Raw genomic sequence first — 20,200 nt, forward strand, 5'->3', positions numbered from 1 at the left:
AATCCTGCAAAAAAGCACTACAGATGTATTTAGTATGCCAAAGATGTGGAAATCCTTTCAAGATACTCTGTGCTTTCTTTAAGTAGCAAGACACTCTTGCTATTGCACTACTCAGAGCAGCAAGCAATAGCCCCAAAATCAGAAAAACATAAGGCAGGGAAACACCACACCACACCACCTCCCCCCTTACAATTAGTTATAACTGAGAAGAATTGGAGGCATGCCTCCATAGTCATCGTTTTGTGGTTTTTAAGAATGGGTAAATAGAAAAATCAGCCTAATTCCAATATGTTTTGAGGGGTTACAAGTATTTTCAAATGGCATTACTGTAACTGTTTCTAGACAATCAAGAGGTTTGTGATCTTAGGACTGTGTAAACTGAATTTGAGATACAGTGGTTACAGGAAGACTTGTTTTAAGCATAATTTGTTATTAATGTTTACTACCGCTCTGCCAATTCTAATACTGTACTTGTAAATTTGCTGTCCCATTTTTTAAAAAATGGGACACTTAAAAATGCACAAAGCCATTTAGTGTAAGAACATATAAATATCAGTTTAATGAATGAAAGTCATCGTACACAAGCATCATTTATAGCAGCAGACCTGCCTGTCACTGACATGGATTCAAGGAGTCCATGCAAGTAATTTACATTGATGCAAGGAAACAAAAGGAGAGAAAAGAGAGAGACTTTCCTCACTCAACTAATGAAGCAAGTTGCTCAGTAAATCGTACTTCACAGATACAGTGAAGTATGTATTAAACAGGTACTCAACCACTGTTCTTTTCAGAAAATGTGGAACAGAACAGAACTTGATATTTTTGGATGGTCACAAGACAAGATGTTGGTTAAGAAGGACAGTTGTTTGAACAGATTTTGTTTAGTTAACTAAGTACTCATGCTCAACCATACTTCTCTCCATTTCTGCTTACGCAGAAGTCCTTCATTATTTATTTGCTCAGTATAGCGCACTTAAACTTTAGGTCTGGCCCATACTAAAAAGTTAGGTCGATCCAGCTACATTGATTAGGGGTGTGAAAAATCCACAACCTTAAATGATGTAGTTAAGTTTTTTGGCATAGACAAAAGATTTCTTCTGTCAACCTAGCTATTGCCTCTCAGGGAGGTGGACTATCTGTGTCACTGTAGCATTTCAAGTGTAGACAAGCCCTTAATGCAGGGGTACTCTATTTTTTGTCAAGATCCAAATTTCTCGGTCAAGGTATAATCAAGGTCCAGACTCCAGAGAAAAATTATTATTGTTGTGGGGTTTTTTTTTGTTTTTTTAAAATAAAGTAAATAAAAAAATGTCAGGGTCCATTCAAAAGCTTCTGGTGATCTGGATTTGGTCCACGGTCTACCTATTGACTACCTGTGCCTTAGTTTCCTTATGCTTTATTCCACACCATGTCAACAACATGGTTCATCAGTTACTGTGTTTTCACAAGTTTAGAATTCTAAATTTAATCCTTTAAAAACAGACCAAAAGAACTAAATTAAAATTACTGGAATAATAATTTAACAAAAACGTGAAAGTGAATGTTTCCAGCGTTTACAATGAAAACATTGATTAATAAACAGACACCATCAAGACTGACAGTGTTGCTAACCCAATATCTGCAAGAGGCAATGTTCACTTTACTCCCAAAACCTTCAGTGTTTAAATAAAAGTCATCTTCCTATGCATAATCCTACAACCACAAACTGAAGCGGTAGGAGAGGAGAACCAGCTAAGTACGTTGACTCCACTTTCTAGTTCTCAAAAAGAGGTGTGTGTGGGGAGGGGAAAGAGTTAAAATTGGATTGATTATAAAATAAAAGGATACGGTAATAAAAGGATGCGGTAAAGGGTCCCCCACCTGCCCCCAATTAAAGTTCTCCACTATCACAGGGCCAGTAATGTGAAAAAGCTTTAACCTCCACTCTGAGCACCCCTGCCCTCATTCCACCTCCTGAGAAGCAGCAATCCTGTCTGTTTAGCTCAATATTGTATCTGTTCGTGTGATATAAACATGCCTGATTCCAATATTGCCAGAAATCCATACAGATTAACCCCATTTAAAAAAAAAACGAAGTGGAAGTTACCAGTATCCTATCAATTTTAACATTACCCAAGTTTCATTGTCTTTTTAAACTATTAGATTACTGTTACTTTAATTCTATCAATTTGTTTACACAATTAAAAAGGCCTACAAACAAAATCCAGAATCTGGCTTCCACTGTCTTTAACTCACCTCATTATGCCCAAGCATTGCAGCATGTACGGCGCACCACATACTGATCTCAGACCCCTGCAATAGGTAGGTACAATAGGTTGAGTTGAGGACAGAGTGGAAGCCTTTGTTTTGAAGTGTCTTCTTTTGGGGGTGGGGGGGAGGGGAAGGGGAAGAAAGGGGGTACATGAGACTATGGTTTAATTGATATATACATATACACACACACCCAGTATGCAAGTCTGGGTGTGGAGGATACAAAGTTAGAAAGAGATAAAAATTTGACCTACGTGGGCATATATTTACTATGGATGGGATTTAGACAAGCCCAGACTTGTTACATTTGGCCCTCATCAAATATTATTGTATTATTTTATATAACTACATCTTAAAAGGAGTTTCAATTGTATTGATCTCTCTTGTTAGCTGGATGCAAACACAGCATTAACACACTTCTAGACTGGCAGTAAGTATTAAAAATCAATACAGTACACAATTTATTACTGCCCTAATGTTAAGAATCCTTTCTGAAGTACAAGGACCCCAATTCCTACATACACTAAAGAAAACCTTCAAACCACTTGTTATTCCCCAGAATTGAAATGAAGTGAGATGGCCAAAAGTTTACACAAGAAAGGAATTTAAGGTATTGTGGCAGTTAAAAGCACAAGACTACAAAAGTCTAAAGCCAGAACAATTACTTGAACATATGGTTATAAGTATTAGGATAGTCATTCAGATTCTAAATAGAAGTATTGAAAAGACTATTGAAATGGAAATCTTCACTTTAAAAATAGATACCAAATAGTCTAAAGCTAAAAATCCCATGTGGTTGGAGATATTCTCAGTTTTTAGAGACAAACAGAATTACAAGGGAGTCCTGAGAAGTTAGTAGTAGCTCACTATAGTAAGCATTTAATATGAAGAAAATCTTCATTATGAGCCAAAGAATTGAACGGCTACTCCAACCACCAAAAATATAAAACACCATCCCCCCTTTCTCGTGCTACTTCAGTGTCCGGCAACTTGTGGCCATATGCCCTAATTATACCTTAGAAATATCTACAAGCTTTGTCTTTGCATTCATGTCACTTCTGCTAGATCCCTGAGGAACTTTGGTTGTCTGAAGAAAAATACTCAAAAAACACAGCAACTGTTTCTCTGTGTGCATAATATATCAGCATTGAGTTACTTCCTTCCTGGAGCCTGCACAAGTTTCACAACATTTTAAATTTCTAAGCAACACCAATGTTACTCTAGTTTTAAGAAATTCCTTTATTATCTAAACAATCAATGATTTTGTGTACATGTGAAACTTGCACTCTTATCTGTAAGAGTTATGAAATTTGGATGTTTTCTTACAAAACAAACTTTGCCAAATTTAAAGACATGTACTTGTGTGTTCTGTCTTACTCAGTTTGCATTACACATTATTTAGCTATGTCCAAGAATTAGAGTGTAGAATGCATTGTGTGTTCTTATTTAACTTCAACTTCTAAAATGTAACAGCATTAAAGACTAAATCTGGAATATGACCTTGAACAGTAAACGTAGATTTACCTTAGGCATCCAAGAAGTTTGAAGACAAAGAATGGGTAGTAACAATTCGATAGCCATTAGACACTGACAGAATAGCAAGAAGTAGCAAGTTTGTGCACCTAGATTAAGGCTAAAATTCTTGATACATACACCCATCTCATTAAACAGTAAGTTTCATTCCCTCAAGGAGAAGTAGCCAGACATCAAGAAGCATTTTCATACATGTTCTGTAGTTTGTCTGCACAAACAGTTAAAGTTAGTCAACTAAATGGGCCTGGCTTTTCCCAGTCTACTCCAGCATGTTCCAATTTGAAACAACTGTCCTACGATTCAAAGGAACAATATTGTGTAAGTGGACTGTGTTATATATTAAAAAAAAAAAACTGTCAATTTTAAAAGTAGAAAAAGAAATTCTTACCTACTACAAACATGGTCTATAAGCAGTGACACAGAATCTAGACTGTTATCTAGTTTGGTATTATGATATAGGCACCGGTCTCGTTGTAGCTCCACAGCCTGACGTAGTAGATTCTGTAAACGCCTTGGGGGAAGCATCACTGAAGGCGGTAGGTATGCTTTAAAAAAACAAACAAACAAACAAAACACACACCCACAAATATACAAATGCACATTTTATCTTTACTGAATAAAAACCCATAAAGGAGTTATAAATTAAAGAAATCCAACCTACTGCTCAACTTGTTGGTTTATAACTGTAACTGAGGACCCAAAGATGAACTCAGATTCACTGATGTTTTCAAACAGAACTATACTTTTTTAGCTCTGTTGCTTTTGATCAGCACAAGTTCCATTTATACAATGCTGATTTTAACTGTAAAATCCTGAACTGCGAGACTCCACTAGACCACCTTTTGTGCTCACTATGAGGAATTCCCAATTAAAAGGCAACACTATGTTAGTACTGCTATTAATGGAGCAGTAGAGTCCACCACATTATAGCAGTGCTTTCCAACCTCTTTTCATTTGCAGATTCCTCAAAAATTTCAAATGGGAGTGCGACCCTTTGGAAGTCTTTTGGCAGTCTGCGACCCCCCCAGGAGGTCTGTGGACCACAGGTTGAAAACCATTGTATTATAGGATAGGCCTATAGAATTGAAATGAGATACCACATGCCCTAGGATCAGACAGTCCCTGAGTCAATCTCAAGGGCAGCTGCAATACATCCAACATGTTGGCCTATCACAAGTGACATGGAAGAAGCAAACTAACAGTCAGAGCAGACAGCAGTGAAAACAATTCCTATACTTTCTACATATAGCAGAGGCACTGAGAACTGAAAGCTGTTATTACAAACAGCTAGGGGCAGCATAAGATTGAGAGTCACAAGACCTAAGACCCACAAAAATCAATAAATCATTCCCATTAACCAGAATTATCTTCCCCATAAAGCACCAGTCATTGATAGTAAGTGTAATTAAAATCACTTTCCTTGAAAAAGTTACCCTATTAAATGGGATGTACTAGAAAAATATTTGGGGTGTATTTAGAAAAATCTATTTAAATGCTGAACATTAAACATCTTACTCTGGAGTTTATCCAAAAGTTTAGATCTGGAAGCTGTTCCTTTTCCTTCCCATTCTGCTTTTGCACGCAAGTCTTCTGCATGACTACACATCAGATACCTGTAAAAACAAAGTGAATGAACACATCCTATTATGGTCTAAACCTTTTGGAATTCGTTTTCAATTGTAAGAATGATATATATGGAGATGTTCCTGTTTACAATTCATATTTAAGTGGAGTGGGGTAAAAGGGGCTCTAAGAAGAGACCTCTGTTTTGGGACCTCTCTCTCTCTCTCTCTCATCAGCTTATTACAGCCAGAATGTATTGATTTTCAGGACACACAGAACAGTCACTCCTGACCAACTTGTACTCAAGTAAAAGCTTGGGCAAATGCATGAGGAGTCAAAGACTAGATTGGGGCAAATTAAAGGGGACAATGATGCTTTATTTTGTAAGCAATATATTTCATTTCCCCCCCATGCAGATTAACCCAAAGGCTTATGAATTTCAATACAAAAACCCCAACTCAGTGACTCAGAAGTTTACATCAAGTTAGACTAGTCAATGATGGCACAAAGTATACCTGGATGTAAACAAAATTTACTATGCTAACTGATCCCAGTGTGTTTGAGATATACATGTGTGTTTTAAGCTGCATCATACTAAACTTCTAAATTTCTAGCATAATGGCATTGTCAATGATGCCAACACTACCAGGCTCTGCAATTTGTTCCTTGGGATGGTAATGATACAATGCATTAGTAAGATTTATTGTTGGAGTCTGGGTGATGGACAATAGCCATTTGCTCTAGAAGTTCCCTTTTGCTTTGTCACTAACTAGAAAGCTTTAAGGAGAGAGGTACCAATGCAAGGTAATGGATAAGAAACAAAACAGATCTTGTTTAGACTGGTCTTCAGGAGAGAGGAATAAAAAAGGAGACTGTGCACATGCTGCACTCCCCCTCCACCCCCCCCCAAGAAAAAAAAACAAACAAAAAAACCCCAACCCCTACCAACTTGAGAATTACTCAGCTATAGGAAAAGAGACCGAACATGCTTCCTTTAAAGAACTGAAATTATGTCCTTATCAGTTTAGGTTCTGATACCATAAAGGCAGTATATATAAACACTTATTTTGGACGAATGAGGTATGATATGAATCATGATACAACAATACTGTCAGTATAATAAATTTCTTCCCCTTACCATTTTAAATAGTAGTGATCACCAACAGCATAAATCATTCAGATTTTTAAAACAAATTAGTACTAAAGATTGAAGAAGGAGGGGAGAGATAGAAGACCCTGCTTCTGCAATGGAGTTTCCCCCACTGACTTCAATAGGAGTGGGACTGGGTCCAAAAGGGAGAATAGTACTTCATTTTTACCAACACATTATTTTACTTATGCCACATGATTCAAGTACACTTTTAATGTTATGAAGAGAGGGCTCAGGAAATATTGACCAACACTTGTTTCCACTGAAATACACAATTCCTCAGGATATTCTGTAGAACTCGCTGTTCAAGCTTAAACACCCTTACCCACTGAGGACATGAATGCGATCCGTATTGTATTTCAGTGGTGTCAGTTCACAGCGTAGAACTTGAAGTGCCTCCAGGACCTTGCCATCCTCCAGGTATTCCAGGTACTTCTGCTGTAGCAGCAAGAACTTCATCCTCTGACATGACAGAAAGCAGCAGTCAGGGGAAAAAGGTTGACTGAAGTTTCAGAAAATGTTTGAGCCTAAACAGAACAGTAGAAACCATTCTACTATACCCTTCAGAAATACAGCTACATGTAACGTATCATTACTTCTGGCTGGTCTTTCAATACAATTGTGGTAGTTATGTTGGAAGTGACCCAAAAAAATCTTTTCCACCTGCCTACTGGAGCTCTGAATATCCTCTTCCCACTCCTCACACCCCTTCTAATTCTCCCTATTCTGAACCCATATCCCTTTCAGTCACTATCCTTCAAACCAGGATTAGATGGGATTCCCTCAATCTCATGCTCAATCTTAAAACAAACAAAAAAAGTATGCTGCATGCTTGTACAGAGCATGACCAGTAGGTCAGCAAGTCAACCCCCTAACTGGTTTTATACAGATTATCTAGGAGCTCACCAAGGGATTCTCTCTATAGTTGTATAACATGCTGTAGCAACATATTAACACCACAACTAGGCAAAACAAGGCACCATGCAAATTAATTTTTTTTTCCAGAAGTATTAACACTGCCATCTTCTTTTTACAGAAAGCGGAGCGATATAGCTCCCCACATTTAGGGCTCGCTTAGCCTATACTCATTTCTCATAAGCATTCACTTCTATTAGAATTCCAATGTGACCTTCACACATTCTCACATTTCTCGTCAATAGTCATGATTCTAACTTTGTTAACATGTTCATGGACACAAAATGAAGGAAGGCATTCAGTTCCACATTTAAAATCTGGAGCCCCCAAAATTTCTTAACATGCTGATCCTTAAGATGAAAGTGAGACAGTTTAGTTGCTTCTGCTGTACATAAACATAGCCACTTGGTGTATGCATTTTTTGTCTGTCTTCACTACTGCTGCTAGTGGTTATCGCCGTGAGAAAAGACACACCCCAGGCCTTCAACAAGTAGAGGTGTAAGAGGAAAACCTGAGAATATATCTAGAGTGAAACAAAATTAAATTAAAGTGATGTGCTAGGCTTTCCCCCTCTCTATAGAAACTGAATGACGTGCAAGACAGATCATAAATACACTTAAATATTTGATCACCACCTTTCCCCATGTGAGTCCAGCAGATCCCAAAGACCATCAGCTTTTCAACACTATATGTATTTACTCATATTAGTGCATTAAGGGCATTATATAATTTTGACCAAAGTGCTAGCCTCTTCAAATCAAGACACTTAAATATGAAACATGTTATGCCTTAACTTTACATGATTTACTGCATGTTGTTCATTTTTGCACTTCATCTTGGATAGGGTAGCTACACTGTCCTATTTGATCAATTTCAAATAATTCTGTTTTTCCATACAATAACTCAATGTTGAAGTGTTCTGAGCTGCAAAAAATAGAATATTTAAATAACTAGAACTTAATTGAAAAAAGATAGAGTAATTTTTGTAAATTAAGAAAAATCCTAAATTTTAAGACTAAAGAAAGTCTCAAGTAATTTAGCCTGTCTCTTGATTTGAGGTTTACTCAATTTAACATTTGACAGACTATGTCAGACATATTTTAAAAGAGCATTAATTAGCTCTCATTCATGTGGTTTAAGTTATATAGTACTGTCATCACGATGGCATGGAGAAAGATACTCTACGACACTGAGTCTCATAAAAATCTCATTCCTGCTACGCATTTGACTAGATGAGAGATACAGATCTTAAATATTTTATCTAGTAGTGGTTCTATCTGATGTTTTGAGGGAATTTAAAACATTTAGGTAAAATATTTGTTTTCCTTCAAGTGGAATGCATTCCAGATTGATTATGAATACAGCCTCTGAGGACTACACTTCATTAAAACACTGAGTGCAACAGACCTTCTGTAACTCTTGAGAACAAAACGCAGGTATCAAGTTTTCATGTACATGAAAGAAAACTGCTGACTTATTGTATAGCTTTCAGAAGTATACGAAGTTACCTAGATATGCATCACTGTATAGATATTTGTAGCTAATTTCATACTATAGCATCTTAGTTTTCCAGTACTCTGATGTCCTGTAGGGGATAGGTCAGAACCCCCTTTATATTATTCTCCCTCTCACTGCACAGATATTCAGTTTGTTTGTATTCGGCGTGAAAGGTGAAGAGGAGGTCCATTAGAGAAGAGAGCATCTGTACAATTTTTACAGGTATAACGCTGTACATTTTGGGGTGATGAGTCATTAGAAGTAAGCATTCCCCTTTTAATACTTCCCAGCCACTTATTAGCAAAGTGGAGGGGTTGATTCCTCACGGTAGGTGATCACCACATAACCCCAAATTTCAGTGTTTTTTTTTTTTAAACTTTGTTTTCTCAGTTCTCATCCAGAACTTGTGTTGAATATTCTCCAATTTTCCCTGCATATCTCCTAGACAATATTTTGTTTCTTATGTATCCATCCATTCACTTTTTCTTGATTTCCCTTATCTGCATGGTGATAACCACTTCATCCAATTACTACCTCTACCTGGCATAATGGTTCTAAAAGACGAGGTAATGAAAGCCATTTCTGTGGAGGAAGAAAAGAAAAGGGAAAAAAAATAAAATGTTTTTTTTGTTGTTGTGCCAATATCAGCAATTTAATGGAAATCCCTGTAAAAGCAAACCAGAGGCACTGTCTCCATGACTCATTTTATCCACACTAGTACAAGAAGCATGTCAAAATTGACCGACATTCAGCCCTGATATTGTGTATAGCAACCAAGGCAGAGTACTGTTGCCAAGACAGCTGAATATGTACATTCTCAGTTGGTTCAGAGCATATTTTCCTTATGGTCTTTTTTTTTTTTTTTTTTTTTTTTTTTTAAACTTCATGATTCCTAGGCATACTACTGAAAAGGACATTTCTTAGAATGATAGAGCACCAGAGTTTTCATACATGGAGACACAGTACATATACTAATGCTAAAAATATTTTATTCATAACGGAGAGTTGGAACAAAAATGTTGAATGGATTTAATTACAACTAATGTCCCTATCAAGGCCCAGAGAACATTTTGCCTACAGTTTAATCACAACCTTTTTGTTGTTGGTTCATGAATGAATTTTTGTCCAAAAAAACCCTACTAAGTTATTTGATGCGATGTAGAACTAAATTTCAGATTTAAGTGGCAATGTCCCAAATAATGAGCAATTAGCTGTAGAGACCCTTTACACTAAGGATCATGGATCCTATACCCCCGTTATTTTTAAAGGTATTTTCTTACCTTATGTCAGGCAATTCAGCTTTTCCTGTGCCTGAATCAGCTTTTCTGCAACCAGCGCTTCTTGTGACAAGAGGGGCTTTTTCTGGCAAACTAAGTTCTCTCTCTTCCCCCTACCCTTTTCCTAATTTCCCCTTCTGCTGCTACCATCCAATACTAGTAGCGCTGATAATTGCCTCTAGTGTCAGATGCCATCTTCCTCAACTGGACAGCAGGGAGTTTAAAAGGTATAACATTCGTTCAGTGCTGTGTGCTCATAGTTATATTACAGCTTCAAAGAAACCCTGCTGGAAAATATATCTGTTCATCAGATGATGCATCTCATGCCTATGAGGAGGTCTTCAATATACTTTTCTACCTAATACGAACAAAATAAGAGCATTAAATTGTTTGTGGTTAGACGGTACCTACATATCCAGCGCAATACTCAGATTTCCCTTCAAAAATAATTATGGCCTTGCAATGGAAAGTATTAGAAGAGACTTCAGAATCCCTTTCAATCTCTATCCTGTATCAATAAAGCTGAAGAGCCCCGAAACAGTTAACTGCAAACCTAACATCGGCAATATAATTTGAGATGCAGTTAGCCACTTCACTTCCCAACGATCATTGTAAATCCACCAGTTCCAACAGAGAGTGTAGCTACTCTATGTTTCAGTAGCAAAGATTCCTCTGTGTATTATCTGGTGGAGAAACCCTACAGGGAATCATGTTCATCTTCTCAGGCTGAGGACTTTAATTCAGTTAAATGTTACAAAACCTGATGTACAGCACTAAAGATGAATTGAGGTAGAAGTGTCGCATTCTGCTGTTTCTAGATACTGTACGACATAATGAATAGTAAAACTGGTTCAACGTTAAAGTGACCCTACATAAAGAATTGCTAGGGTCTAAGTTTTGAGCAGGGCTGACCAAAAATCAGGATTGAAAAAAGTTGTGGTTTTTAAGTGTTTATATTGTCCGTGCTTAAACTATAAAATGGGACGAAAGTGGATGGTTTGCACTTGTTTCTTTAGTTTCCTAGTTATATAAAAATTCTATGTAAAATATGAACTTTAGAATTTTCTCCTAAAATACTCAAAGCTGAAAAAGCAAAGTCCAGGGCCTCAACAACATCCCTACTGTGAAAACACCGCAAACTCGATAAGCAAATAGCCCATTCTATAAATACAAGCAACACCATCTTTTGATATTCTGAGTGTCCTCAAATTGAATCAAGAAAATTGAAGTGTTTTGATCTGTATTTGTGGTTTGAAGTCAATGGAATGTGTGTTCCTATTTAGGAACTTTAGTTTTTCAAAAATAAAAGCCTAAAGTGACTTGTATACATAAAAAACGAGTTCATAACAATTTTATTAGTATACTGAAAATCTAAATAACTTTTCATTAACAAAACGAAATTGCTTTGAAGTGACAAACATTGTCACTAAGAGAAGTTTAATGAAAATTTTAGCCTCCTAATGCTGCAACTTTCATGTACGTGCTTAGCATAAATAGTCCTGTTGAAGTCAATAAGCATATTTATGTGAGTAAAGTTATGTGTCTGATTTGCAGAATTAGCGCCTTAACGTTCAATATTTTGTTTTTCCACCTATGGCAGTTTTGTAAAAATTGAACAAGATACTCTACTAATAGTCTGCGTCTGACGAAGTGGGCATTCACCCACGAAAGCTTATGCTCCAACACATCTGTTAGTCTTAAAGGTGCCACAGGACTCTTGCTTTTTACAGATCCAGACTAACACGGCTACCCCTCTGATACTCTACTAACAGTGGCATTTAACAATAGCACAATTTTTTCAAGCTAGTTTAATATAAAACCTCAACCCAATTTAAATAACTTAAAAAAAAAAAAAAAGTCACTTGATTTACATCAGCAAAGTGAGTTATTCCAGGCTGGCTTGGATCTCTGCTCTCCTGTCCACAGGGAGGCTGTACTCGCCATTCCTGGGACAGAAACTCTTATTCTGTTGTTGAGTAGCCTCCTCTAGGCAATCCAGCACAGACATTGGCTGAAACTAGAGGAAGCTGCATCTAGCCATTCTCTGGGCTTGTCTTCACTACCCGCCTGGATCGGCGGGTAGAAATTGATCTCTCGGAGATCGAATTATCGCGTCCCGATGAGACACAACAATCCATCCCCGAATTAACGTGCGTACTCCACCAGCGCAGCTATTCGCGTAGCTGAATTCGCGTATCTTAAAATCGATCCCTCCCCCAGTGTAGACCTAGCCTCTTTTAGGTAACCAGGTACAAGGCCCCTGAGCGAGAGCATAAGGAAAAATTGGAGGATCCTGGAGTGTATCCTCTTCCAATAAGGAATCATTACATCTTTTAAGGCTTCTCTACACAGCAAATTACTTCTGATTAACCGCCATGTGTGGACACTAATTCCACAGGAAGTTAGTAAGGAATAGTTAACCTGCTCTTAATTCACACCCTAGTTTATTCCAGATCAATTTTCACGTATAGACAAGCCTTTAGCTGATATCATAGAGTTAGGAAACCTGAGAGCTCCCAGTTGGAATTCAAATGATCATTGAACAAAACTGCATGTAGAAGTGCTATTTCCCTTAAAAGTGTGATGGTCAAGTTCACCTAGCTAGGATGAATACCATTATTTGACAGAACAGCCCCAAATCAAGTGTTGACAAGTGAAATTTCACTTGGAAATCACAAGTGCACTGACAAATGCTGGCCTGGGCCAAAAACCAAAGTGGATATCCTTACGTTTTTTTGAAAACACCACCTAACAGCAGAAGAAAGTTTTGGTTTTCATGTTTGGCACACTACTCTGGATAAGGCTTTCCTCTGACACCTCAGCCAATTGCATCCCCCATACAACGTTACACGAAGTACAGACATGGCTAGCCACATTACTCAACAGTAGTACAGGGCACAATTGCCTTTCAGTGGTGTTTACAAAAGGAACTGAGAGGGGAGACTACTTTTCATTTTCAGCTCAGGCCAGATGCAGCAGCTGTTTAATGAATCCCCAGTTTTAAACTTAGATTAGTAGTTTGTACCTTAATATGCAGTACTTGTAGCACTTTCATCTGTAGATCTCAAAGCACTTTGTGGGCAGCTTATGCTCATTTTCACAGACAGAATTTATAATACAAGTGCAATACAACTTTATGTTTACATAGCTCATTTTGATCAGAAGTTGTGAAAGCAGTTTGATATCCAGATCATCCTTGACCAAGTCACATTAAAAGTAAGATTCCCTAGCCTATTAAAGCTTACAGTAAAATGTCAGTAAGATTGACTTATTACATACACACACCCCCATCCACTCAACTTCAGATACGTGAGGTCAAACTGCCAGGCTGAGATTCAGAAACCCAAACCCATATGATCTTGGTTCATAAAACAAACAGCATTTCTTCCCCTAAAGAATATGGCTAAGTGCTGTTCAACATCAGCTGAATAAATACACTTTTTATCTAAAATTATGATAAAGTTTGACTTTAAAATAGAAACCAGAAGCATAGTGCCTTCTAGAACATCATATAAAGTTGCCAAAAATAAGTGTACATTGAATTGAGTGGTTTTACTTTTTTCACCATAGGGTGGAAATAGATGAAATGTAGGCATTAGTAAGATTACTAGTGATTAAAAAAAATAAAATCTGAATTATTTAACTCCGCACAACCAGTAGGGCCATGAGTGGAGAAAAATAACCCCGCCCCTTAAAATAAATAGAAGTGCCTACATCATCAGTGATGGTGCAAAACCCAGAGATATAATCATCTTTTATTAGATCTGATTATGCTCTATAGATAGTCTGAGCTGTGACAAAAAAATTCTTCTTTATCTAGTGAGCTGTCCTTTTCCAGTTGCTACTAATTGCTCTAAATTGGGCTGAAATCTTGCAATAACCATAAAATAATTCAGACAAATATCTTCCAAATCAGCATTGAAAAAAACCCAAAACAAACACACACACACACAGGTCACCTCTATGAGTTTATTAATAGCTTTTAAAAAAATGCATATACTAAAACATCTGACTCTAAAGATATGGATGATAAAACCGATAAAGTCCTATCTCCTCACCTTACATCTTTAATTTATTTTCTTACTGCTGTACATGTGGCAGACTTGTTTTTAAAATAAAAATCAGTATTTGTTATTTTTTTTAATTCATCAGACTTAGTTTAGATGAACAAAATACACTTTACAGCATCGATCTAGTTTAGATAAGGTGGAGTCTGAAAACAAAATTCACATTTCTATAAGTTTTACTCAGTTGGAGTAAATTTTCCAAGGTTAGGGCTTACGTAGCCATTTATACTATGGATTCGCTAAAAGCAAATCGTCCCCTTGTTTTCCTCTTTTGTCAAATTAACCTATTGTGACAAGTACAAAAAAATCCTTATAGTTCAACAATTTTTTCATAAATTAGAATGGACAGCACCATTTTGAATGGAATAGGGAAAATGCATATCCCCAAAATGTCAGAACTCTGATAACATTTGCTTTAATAGATAATATGCTCTTATGTATGTAACAGGCTACTGAATTCTCATTCCTCACGAGACACTGAAAACGTACACATTATTTTGTTATATTCTGTTTGGATAGTCTTTCCTGACCCAGGTCTTTTTCCCTGCTGTCTTTAAAAAAAAAAAAAAAAAAAAGCTTGCCTTCCAATCTTAGCCTGCCAAGCTAAAAATAGGAACTAGAACTATAGCTTCATAGAAAAGACTTTGGAGGGTTAAACATTCACACAATTACAGAACAAGATGTAACTTCTTTCAGGCAGCCACTGATGTTTTGTTAAACATCTGTTTTTCCTACTTCACTTCCTGTTCTCTCTCTTCCCCTCCCCCACCAGGCAGGAAACTCTCCTCCTGACAACAAAATGAATCAGCTAGAAGTAAAAAGCTAAGCAGCCATCAGCTGATTCCTCATTGTTTACAGCCACAGGCACTTCAAAAAGCAGTGATACTTTTTTCTCCCCCAATGACTACAAAACAACACTGAATAGCTAATGTCCCATTAATTTTAGTAAACATTTAACATAGTAAAATAAGATGTTTGAAGAAAGACAAGGGCTGTACGTAACCATTTTGATCCTGGGTCATAGAAATAAACCCAGAAACACTTTGTATGTCAACAAAGTTACTGAAACTACATATATTAAAACCAAACAAGTTGTAACTCTGTCAAGTCACAGGATCTAAACCCTAGCATGAAACGAGTGAACATAAATTACCAGACTGGTCTGCTTTAAAAAAGGAGGACAAAGCTCTACAAAAATTCCAGAGTGACACACGCACATTTGTTCTTTAAAAGCCATCTAGAAAAGCAACAGTTCTGTTCATTTTCTATATCAGCCACTATATTCCCATGACATTTCTATTGCAGTATGCAAACCCCCCACAGTACCTAGGTATTCTACATTGTACCTAAGCTTGGTTCTTTAAGAAAACATTTAAAAAAAAAAAAATCAGCTATTTCAAACTCAGAAGCACTTTTAGAATTTCTTTAAAGTAACTGAATTAAGTAATTTCAACTGAAGTTATCCAATTATGGATTTTAAATTAGATATACCGATTACACAAGTTGTATTCTAATCCATGAAGACAGACTTTAATAAATTTACACATTCAATGCACTGAGTATTGGTCTTAATATTTTTAGGCTTCCTCTCTCAAATACTACAAAATGATAGACCAAATTAGTATTGTGCTTGGGATAGCAAGCTGCTTACTAAAATAAATACAGAGTTAATGTTGGCATCTGAAGTAGGTACAAAAAAAGTGTATTACTACAATTATTCCCAACTACATCTGAAACAATTCAAAATGTGTCTCTTACCACAATTGCATGAGGAGAATGCACCAAAGGCTTAAGTTCATTCAAGTCGTTCTCAGCCTGCAAAAATTGGTATAAAAAAGAAACATAAGCTTGAAGAACCATGAAATGCATTTCACATACTATAAATTTAACAGCAGTTATGCAGTCCTATATGCCCCACATACATTACCTTATCCCATTCTCCTTCCATGACATGATTGCGGAATTTGGTAGCAGAAGGATGTTCTAAACGACATCCTGACTCTTGCATGAGAAGATCAACAGTCTGGCTGCAGGAGAGATACAGTGTAAAAAAAAAAAAAAACTGACCAATTTTACTCTTAAAATGCACCACCCACTGCAATAAGTCTGCTATAGTTAAAAACTGACTTTTTATGAAGCAAAAGAATTATAACCAGATTCAGAAAAATGTGAAGAGATAAGTATTCCAATCACTCAAGACATTGGATAGACAGTTCCCTATATCCACAAGCGTGGCTGATTGGTTTGAAAACTTGCATGAAGTGCCAAGATGGTCTTCTTTGACTAACCAATCATCTCAGACAGGCATGTCCAGATAGAAATAAACCAGTTTCTAGCAGCAAGTTGTCTGCACGGAGGAAAATATAGGTTATAAACATTAGATGTGCCTCTATAGCCACCAGTAGAGAATGGGTATAAAGGGCTGCCACTGCTCTGTATTAAGATGTCTGCAGAGATAGCCCTAGCTTTTGTTCATGTCAGGACTTTAAAAGGCTGGTTCCTCAAAATAAAAAATAAGCAAACTCACTAGCTTGTAACCCTCCCCCATTTATGCTAAAAATAACATATTTACGGTGGTGTAGCCTATAAACAGGCACAAGCTGTCTCCTGCTGTGGAGAATCTGCCTCCTATGTCAGTGGTGTGTTTTATTTTATGTACTAAGTTCATTAGACTCAATCCAGCCCCACAATAGTTTACCATCTCTACTTTGGTACTTCCCTTGTAGCTTTATTTTCTGGGGCATCAGCTATAGGACCCCTCCCAAAATCTCAGTATCCACCTAGTTGCTGTTACGTTTTATTTAGAAAAGGGAGAGGGTGGTGTCTGTAAAATCCAGATGGTTCATCTCTCTGTATTTTATTTCTATTTTCCCTTCCTCCACTGCATACTCACCCAAAAATACTGCAATGCTGAGCCACAGAAGAATCAACATATTTGTAATTTTATTTTTTTCAGTCTATAGATAGGAGTATTTTCAAAAGCTATTAGACATATGGCCAAACCAAACCTACAAAAGCTTTCATCCAATTACACGAACACAGGCTCTGCAGTCAGAATCGTAAATGCTGATTTAATTCTTTGGTTGGTTTGTTTACAATTAACCAATGAGCTCTTAAGACTTAAACAAAACAAAAAACCTTCAAGTGTCCAGACTCCATTATGTTCACCAGATCACTTCTCCCCCACTATCACATTTTTATTGATCTGACTTAATGGTATGTGATTGGGCTTTCATAATGTCATCTTTGGCAGAGGAAGCTCTACCTGTCCCCCACCATGGTTCAGAGACACAGTCTGTCTCGAATGTACAAAGCTGGTTGGAAGAGCCTTAAAGACAGGTCCCTCACGTCATTATTTTCAACACATCAGGTCTGCCCCACAGCTCCCCTTCATATACACTTATTGATCTCTCTCGATAATGGGATATCAAGCTGTGACAAGGCAGTGTGTGGGAGAAGGCGGCCCCTTTCCTCCCCTCCACCGTCCAAATCTTACGTATGTGGGTCATAAACAGATTTGTTGGTCTGTCTCCCATGGGCACAAATGGTGCCCTAAAATAGAACTAGCCTCCCAGCCCCATTATTTTCCCCGGCCCACTCCTGCACCAAGCCAGCCCCCTCCCCCACTTTTGACTCCTCTCTCCTTATCGATGTGCAATTCAGTTACATCAGTGCGGATCTACAGTAGAGAAGGGGCCCGGGGCCCCCCCATCCCCACCCAGCCTCCCTCCTGGTCTCTATGGAGGGGGAAGCGGGGGTCTCATAGCACCGCTAGAGGGGAAAGGGAGGAAAACGGGCCCTCGCCGTGTGGGGCGCCCTTACCCCAGCGCAGGCCTGCCCCGCCGGGTCCCCCCCCCGCCCTATGGGGGAGGAGGGGGTCGGTCTCCCCTCCGAGGGCGCGGGCACTTACTTGAGGCCCAGCCCGTGGAGGTGCTGCCCGATGAGCCGGATCACGTCCTCGTCGGACTGCGAGAGCCGCTTCTTCTTCTTCAGGGCGCTGCCGCCGCCTCCCCCCAGCTCCGCGGCGGCCGAGCCGGGCCCCCCGGCGGCCGGGACCCCGTTGTTGACGCTCAGGCCGCCGGGGCTGCTGCTGCCGCCGCTACTATTGGCCGCGGAGGCGGAGGGCAGCAGCCCGTTGGCGTGAGCCAGCTGCTCCCCGGCGGCCGAGCCCGACGAGGCCTCGCCGTTCTGGGCGCCCAAGCAGCCCAGCTCCGGGCCCGCCGGCCCCTGCGGCGGCGGCTGCTGCTGGCCTCCTCCTGCCCCGTTGGCCTGCATGGCGCTGCTGCTGCTGCCTCTGAGCGGGGCGGCAGGGGGGGCGAGCCCGGCGGAGAGCGAGGGGGACTGGGACGAGGTGAGGCCTGCTCTGCCCGCGGAAGCCCCGGGCTCGCCTGCTCCCTCCGCCGCCGCCGGGGAGGCCCGGGCTTTCTTCCGCGGGGGCGGGGAGGCTCCGCCGGTGTCCGAGTCGGAGGAGGAGGAAGCGGAGGCCAGAGTTTCCTCGCCGAGAGCGGCCGTGGTGGGAAGCCGGGGGGGGGCGAGGAAGGGAGGCGGGGGGCGAGGGGAGGAGGAGCGGGGCCCTGTCCCCCCCGGGGTCCCGGAGGCAGCGCCGCCCCACTCTGGGCTCCCTCTTGTTATTGCTGCCGCTGCCCGGAGCCCCCGCCTGGCCGCCCCAGGCGCCCGGCCTGCTCCGTGCTGCTGGGTTTGTCACTTCTCTGCCCAGCTGCAGCCTAATGGAGTCCGGGCCGGGACGTCACAGGAAATTCCTATACTGCCCCCTACACCCACTTCCGCCGCCCGGAGCGGGTATGGAGCCTATGGGGCAGGGGGCAGAGAAGAGCGGGGCTTCACCCTGCTTGTGCAGCGCCAGGGGAAGGGGGGGTGGCACAGACCCAGAGGGGGCTCTGCCACACACCTGTCTAGCTGCCTCGCACTCAGCCCTGTGTGCCTATCTAACATGTCTCTGTATACAGACTATGTACATGTGTCCTGATCTGTAATACATATGGATAGACTATATATAGGTGTGTATACATCTGTAGGCAAGTGTGCAAATACACACACACACATAGATTATGATACACACACACACACAGAGATGATATACATACACACACATATAGATATAGATATATAGATGATACACACACACACACACCCCAACATAAAATATGCTAAAAGAACACTATTAAGGTTGCCAGGTGATCACTCAAAAGTTAAATACCAGAGTTAAAGTGAAACCCTAATTTGGCCCCCTTGTGCCTATGCATTAGGAGATAATCTTTAATTGCAGGATCCCATAGTATTTTTTCCACAGAAGCCTACTGCCTATACTGCATGGTATAGATATTGCTCACTTAATGAACAGCTAATCAATATTTTTTCTCCTCATTGTTTAATAACATACTAGTCAAACCTTGCTCTGAATACAGAATTATTATTTTTTCATGGGCTTTATCATAGTGTTCACAAACCTCTATGAATTTATTTTCACAACATCCCTGTGAGGTGAGGATATTATTATCCCCATTTTACAGATGGGCTACCGAGACACAGAGATAAAAGTAAAAAGTTCCCAGCAAGTTTGGATGCCAAACAGATACCTAGGACATAATTTTGCAGAGTACATATCATTACATAGCACTTTATGTGTTCAAAGCACAGGTCCATTAACTTCATTTGTAGCTGTGACTGCTCAGCAATTTTGCAAATCTGGCCCCAGGATCTCAGGTTGAGCACACCCAGAAAATGAGGAATTCAGAGCAGTGACCACATCTGAAAAAAATTAGTTTCAAGTGCCTTGTCTAGCATCACAGAGGAACTCATGGCAGAGGCAGGGATGGATGCCAATTCTCCAGGGTGCATTCTCCAAGAAGCTGCCTTAACCACAATACAGTCCTTTCTCTTTCTACAATCACCTGTCTCATCCACTCCATATCTACCACAGGCACATC

General features: G+C 39.6%; 1 protein-coding gene across 5 annotated transcripts in view; it reads right to left on the reverse strand.

Annotated features, from left to right (window-relative positions):
• WDR26 (WD repeat domain 26) overlaps window positions 1-19,001 on the reverse strand; it is a 45,125-nt gene extending 26,124 nt beyond the window's left edge. The window contains exons 1-7 of one of the 5 annotated variants that reach the window (XR_004645001.1): window positions 18,163-19,001; window positions 16,180-16,279; window positions 16,011-16,067; window positions 6,822-6,958; window positions 5,299-5,396; window positions 4,172-4,328; window positions 2,236-2,358 (exon numbers count right to left, since the gene is read on the reverse strand). Coding sequence is in view for 4 of the 5 variants with exons in the window: in XM_034764671.1 (XP_034620562.1) it covers window positions 2,236-2,358; window positions 4,172-4,328; window positions 5,299-5,396; window positions 6,822-6,958; window positions 16,011-16,067; window positions 16,180-16,279; window positions 18,163-18,527 (1,037 nt within the window). In the remaining variant the exon portion in view is untranslated. The remainder of the gene's footprint in view (window positions 1-2,235; window positions 2,359-4,171; window positions 4,329-5,298; window positions 5,397-6,821; window positions 6,959-16,010; window positions 16,068-16,179; window positions 16,280-18,162) is intronic. The other 4 variants (XM_034764672.1, XM_034764671.1, XM_034764673.1 and 1 more) reach the window with 4 other exon arrangements.
• Window positions 19,002-20,200: the final 1,199 nt, after the last annotated feature.

Source organism: Trachemys scripta, chromosome 3, assembly GCF_013100865.1.
Source record: "Trachemys scripta elegans isolate TJP31775 chromosome 3, CAS_Tse_1.0, whole genome shotgun sequence".
NCBI classification, from domain to species: Eukaryota; Metazoa; Chordata; order Testudines; family Emydidae; genus Trachemys; species Trachemys scripta.